The 5900-nt window shown below is 37.9% G+C and overlaps 1 protein-coding gene across 1 annotated transcript; it reads left to right on the forward strand.

Annotated features, from left to right (window-relative positions):
* The first annotated feature begins 391 nt into the window (after nt 1-391).
* cibar1 (CBY1 interacting BAR domain containing 1) lies at nt 392-5472 on the forward strand. The gene is made up of 9 exons (XM_042011326.1): nt 392-529; nt 1132-1366; nt 1487-1555; nt 2338-2439; nt 2634-2639; nt 2834-2938; nt 3204-3317; nt 4134-4253; nt 5092-5472. The coding sequence occupies exons 1-9, from the start codon at nt 501-503 to the stop codon at nt 5215-5217; spliced, it is 906 nt and encodes a 301-aa protein (XP_041867260.1). The 5' UTR covers nt 392-500; the 3' UTR covers nt 5218-5472.
* The last annotated feature ends 428 nt before the right edge of the window (nt 5473-5900 follow it).

The raw sequence follows: 5900 nt of genomic DNA on the forward strand, positions 1-5900 counted from the left end.
TTCCTTTTATTTTTATGCAAAATCAAAACCTTCAAAGTTTTAACAGGGTATAGAATGAAGTCAGATACTTAGTCCCAATCCTTCTGTACATAACTTAAATACTGAGCATTTCATCAAGCTATTAAGCACATCACAAACCACAATACACAATAATTATAATTATACGTAACCATAATAAAACACAAAACTCAGTAAACGTTATTTTCAATAAGCCTCAGTTATCGTTTCACATCTTTGTTTATATATTTTTTTTATCATTTGTTAAAACTATATATAAAAAAATCTACAGAACCAGAAATTAAATCAACTTATTTTTTTGTTTTGTAGCTGCACTGGGAATCAGGGCAAAGACTCAAACTCCCAGAGTGCATTTCGAAGCGGAAATGCTTGAGGACTCCATGGAAACGGATGACTGGCGTGCTAGCTCTTAGCTATCTAGCTAGGCGTTAATAACCATTGCTGCTTACAGAATACATGTCAGCCACTGCCTGTTTGCAAAGATGAGTCGTACACCTGATGCCAGAGCCAGGTAAAATGAGAACAACACTGCAAATGAAATGCTTCTTTACGTGCAGCGATGCCAAATGCTCGGTTGGACTGAAATGTGGAGCTCGCAAAATGCCGCTAGAACATCTTAGATTAGTCTAGCTAGCTGTTAACAAGTTAACGTCTGTTTTTAAAACTTAAGATGATACTGTATGCAACACAAAAAGTGAGATATATTCATCAGTGCGTCATTTACCTTGTTCAGACAAATATCCCTGTCTTAGCAGTACGACTGCTAAGACAGGGACAACCTTTCTTTTTTTTCTTCTTCTTCTTCTTCTTTAATTACGGACAAACTGCCAACAATACACAGTGGTAGAGAGGCCACTAACACTAAATAAGTAAGTGTGGTTACTATGTCATTAAAAAACTTTACGGAGGAATATGGAAAATTAATATACTAAATCATATACATTAGGTGTATAGGCTGTGGATAATCGCACAATTAATTCCTACATATTTAGATGTAGAATTTAGACATTCTGTAATGTCCAATATAATCAAATCTTCTTCTATATAAAGATAAGCACTTGTGTGAAGTACCAGTTAACTATTGCTTTGAAAGCTGTTATTCATCCTCACCAGAGACAACCAGACCAGAAGGATCCAGGAGAACATCACTAATGTGGAGAAACACTTTGGAGAGATGTGCCAGTTATTTGCTGCTTATGTCCGCAAAACAGCCAGACTACGAGATAAAGCAGACATTCTTGTCCGTGAAATTGGCATGTATGCTGACACAGAGACGCCAGATCTTAAGAGGGAAATGAAGCAGTTTGCTGACCACCTCGCCAAGATTCAAGATTACCGCCAAGCTGAGGTGAAATAGTAGAATTTTGCTACCACAAGCTTTAACTTCCATCATACTTTCATGTTTGTAACATCACAGCCTGAATGGGTTTAGTAAGACAGAATCTAACATGAAAGGTTGTATTGACAGGTGGAACGACTTGAAGCCAAAGTCATTGAGCCATTAAAAAGCTATGGAGCAGTGGTGAAACGAAAAAGGGTAGGTATTATTGTTATCTTAATAAACTGACCCCTAAACTGCAGCTCAAAGGAATGTGGCAAATATGCCTCTAAAATGAGGATGGGAAATCAGAAGGCTGACAGGTACCAACCCATTTATTGCTAGTGGTAATACTAGTGTATGGCCACAAGAGGGAAGTATTGTTTTAATGATAATCTCCTACTACAGAGCGTAACAATCAACAATTATAATGCTCATTTTTTCTGCATGCTTTGGGAATTGTGCAGATGTGGAGTGATTATGATTTTTCAGATATTGCTTTCAAAATGTTATTTAATCAGGCTAAATTTAGCTATTTAATCATGGAAAATGTAAACTTTGATTTTTTTCAAGTAGCAATTAGTGTCACACTGAAGGCCAATTCTTCTGTTACTTCATTCTCTAAACAGAGGTTTTCACAGTCATACTATGAAACATCTTTCAGCCGGCTCAGTTTACACTAGCAGCTGTCATAGAGTAAAGATGGAACAAAAGATAATATTAAATTCAGGTCTTGAACTAGAAGCAAGCTTAATTAGTGTTTAAAAAAAACTGTAATTGTATATCATTACAAGCCCCTTTCAGACTAATTCTGGTAGCCTATATGCATGTCTGAATGAAGCCATTTGGACAATGTAAATAAATGTGATCCATTCTTAAATGTTTTTTTTTTTCTGTCATACTGATGAAACCATTAGTGTACTATATGCTGTGTATAAAAAGGGCTATAGTTATTCCTTACAATTACTGTTGTGCCCTTGTGTTCCTGTGTATCCAACCAGGAGGATCTGAAGGCAACTCAGAGTGCCAGAGAAAGAGAAGCCAAACAGATGGCTCAGCTTGAGAAGACCAGACTGAGAAATCCCTCGGACAGACAGATCATTGTATCCTTGCATTGTTTCTCTTTAGTTCTTCAATTCTTTAATATCTAACAGGCTAAAAACCTTTAATGTTACTGCAGCAACATATATAATTGTAATACCATTTAATGTCAGTTTGAATAGAGAACTACACTTTCCTTGTTCAGCAGAACTATAATGAGGACAAATTTTATATTTTTTCTTGACCAAACTCTCAGTCTCAGGTGTGTTTCGTGTTGTGCATTGCCTCACTGGTCACTGGTAACATTTAAAACTGGCTTTGCACTATTTTCAGCAGAGCCTAAATATTGTACGGTTTATGAGGAAGAACACACAAAACATTCATTCTACCTGAGTTTTTTACAGGTTAATTGCCAGTCTTTGAAATAAAGTGATGTTGTAATTTTCTTGCCGTTAGGCTGAAAGTGAGCTTCAGAGGGCCACTATGGATGCCACACGGACCACCAAGCAGCTGGAAGAGACTATAGATGAGTTTGAGCGGCAGAAGATCCAGGACATCAAGGTCTGTTGCACTCAGAATTAGAAATACAGTTTTAGATGTTCAGAAAGTATTTATTGGATGAAACAGTGAGTAAAAATGAATTGAAACCAGACATTGATGATTTGGATGGGTCTGCCCACACGACTCTGTCCTCCCACAGTTATTTGAAACTGGGATTGTTTCATAATTTCACTACTCTTTTTCATGTCTTGCAGTCATCAGATAGTTTTGATTCAGTAGTCAGTATCTGTTTAATCCTGAAACATTGCTTTGTCCTCTCCTTTAGAAAATCTTTGGTGAGTTTGTCACAGTGGAAATGTCATTCCATGCCAAGGCTTTGGAGGTCTACACCTTGGCCTTCCAAAATATTCAAAGTGTTGATGAGGAGGCTGACCTGGAGGTAGGCTGAAAATCCCCTTCAGTATTTATTGTTTTAGTTTTATAGACACATAAAGAAAAGGATACATATTTATTCGTGACATTGTCCCTTTCCTTTCCACTAAAATTCTGTCCAGTTTCATGTGCCCTTTTTTATTTTTCAATTGAGTAACTTGAAGGTTTAGTTTAATCTGCCCACAATATCAGTGTGGCATTACTCACTGACTCATTGCAGATATATATTCTAAAGTCCACACCCTTAACTTTAAAGTCACCTTCAGTAAATACGGCACAATTAGTTCAGTCATGCTGAACTCCCCTTTGTTTACCATCTGGTGAGAGAATTGCTGTATTATTTTAGGAAAGAAAGAATCAATGATATTCAGCAAATAGGTTCCTCCTGCAGAAACCCTTGTTCTATTTTCCTCCACCCCTCTCCATCTCTTATGTGTTTTTGCACTGAATCATCTCCCTTCCATTCATATTGAAGTGAAACTCACTGAGACAGGGCTGTTTTCTATGACTCATAGCAGAGAGCATAGGAGATTGAATCATCTGATACCAGCACAATGACAGACATGAAGATAATCCTGATTGAGAGCCATTTCTGCTCAGTGGGAACAATTGCTGTGGTTGAAATGGTAGTGTTTGCTGTCAGACCTATACCCACTGAACTGCTTTGATTACATGAGCAGATTGCTAGCTCAGATGCTGATTTCTTGCCTATTTCATCTTGTGGAGTATTTCTTTCTTGTCTATGTGACTGAGTGTGTGTGTGTGTGTGTGTGTTTTAAATTGTTATTTTTTTAAAAATAGCTCCCCTTGCTGTCTTTGGCAGGTGTTCAGGCGTTCACTGCACCCCCCTGACTACCACTCACGCTTAGACATAGTGCGAGCTAATTCCAAAACTTCCCTTGATCGAACTGGGTCTTTCTTGAGTACATCAGGGACCTTACAGGTAAGATACACACAGGAATTTCCCTTAAAGATCCTGTTTGATTAAGTTTTTTAGGCAAAGCATTGCTGTTTAACTTGGACTCGGATCCATAAGTTTTGTTATGATAATAAAATAAAAATTTCCCACTTCTTTTTTTTTTTAACAAATAGCCTTCCTCATACCAGCGCAGGCTGGTGCTCAGTAACAGTGAGTCTTATCAGTTGTCCCACTATGTGCGGCATGTCCCCATCCGTCATTCAATTCAGATTTCTACACGTCTCTGCATGCAAATAAAATCAGGCATTTCCTCCCACAATAAGAGTCAACCCAGCATCTTAACAGTGGCACTGTTTAGCTGTACCAACAACTATTCATCAGTTTATCACTAAGTGAGGAACGCTTGGAATTCTCGAAGAACTGACTTCTATAAGGTCCGTCACACAGTGTGCTCAGGTGCAGTATCTTTCTAGAGATGTCCAGATTGTAGTCAGCTGCCCACACCTGTCACCTTAGTATTGCCTCTGATGTGTCATACGTCATATCACAAGTATTTTCCTTCCATCATCAGATTTGTTTTTTATCTGAAAATTTTTTTTTATCTCTTACAGGTAAACAGATAAAACAACTTGTTTGCATGCAGGATTAAACTCAAAGTGAAATCTGAAAAGAAACTATGGCTAGAGGAATGCGGTCTAACTTCAGGGCGTTTTCAATCCTGTGCCTGTATTATCTCTACCAGTAACTACAACTGCAGAGAGAGACAGGAAAATGTTTTTGATTCCTCTGAAGCACAAAGTGTGCTTAATGACTGCCTGTAAAGGGTTTTAGTTGCATAGTGACTGTTAATTTGTTGTCACAGCAACAAAGAGCTGGCAACCGCCAGACGAGAAGAGAGGAGGAGGAAGATGACGACGAAGAGGATGAAGATGAATCTGAAGAGGAGGAGGGTGATGATGATGAAGAGGACACTGATAATGAACATTAGACTTGTTAAACAATTGTACTATTTTGCAGAACAGTAAGTTAGTAACAGTAAAATATACATTAACTGCTTGACTAAAGGAAAAGCTGTCATTGCCAAAACCAGTTCATACAGGTGGAGCAGTATTGTAGTGGTAATTGTCTTGTAATGTTTAAGTTCTACAGTATGTATTCCAGCCAACCGTTTTATATATTTTTGTATTCACAATCATAAAATGTGCATCATATTTTCACTTGTCTTTGTTAATAAAAATCAATAAACAAATACATTGCTATCATGTTGTTCCAATGAAATGTGACAGTTTAATAGGAATACAGCGTACCTACTGTCTTTTTCCAAAGAGCCAGCAGAGAGCTTGATTGTTATTTTAAAAATTGTTTGGAGTGTGAATCAGTCCAAGTGACTGTAGTTACGTGACAACCGCAGTTAAAAGTGACTCATCTCTGCCACAGACATGCAAAAATGGTACAAATGAAATCGGGAACATTTTGCACCACACTGTCTGTGCTAATCTGGAGATATATTTGTGCATGTGTGGCTTGAAACAAGCCTCTGTGTATGCATATGGCACTCGAAGCCATTCATGTGCATTGTTGTTACACTATAGTGTTGTCAGTCACAGTTGATGCTGCTGCCACTGTGTCTGCTGATGGCTCCTGTCTGTTCTGCATGAGTCACTCGACACA

This window comes from Melanotaenia boesemani, chromosome 17, assembly GCF_017639745.1.
Source record: "Melanotaenia boesemani isolate fMelBoe1 chromosome 17, fMelBoe1.pri, whole genome shotgun sequence".
NCBI lineage: Eukaryota > Metazoa > Chordata > Actinopteri > Atheriniformes > Melanotaeniidae > Melanotaenia > Melanotaenia boesemani.

Excerpts from the sequence above, each read along its gene's own strand:
- cibar1 (XM_042011326.1), top strand. The coding sequence starts at position 501 with ATGAGTCGTACACCTGATGCCAGAGCCAG. Across the intron at positions 530-1,131 it reads ACACCTGATGCCAGAGCCAG|AGACAACCAGACCAGAAGGA; the intron begins GTAAAATGAGAA and ends CATCCTCACCAG. Across the intron at positions 1,367-1,486 it reads AAGATTACCGCCAAGCTGAG|GTGGAACGACTTGAAGCCAA; the intron begins GTGAAATAGTAG and ends TTGTATTGACAG.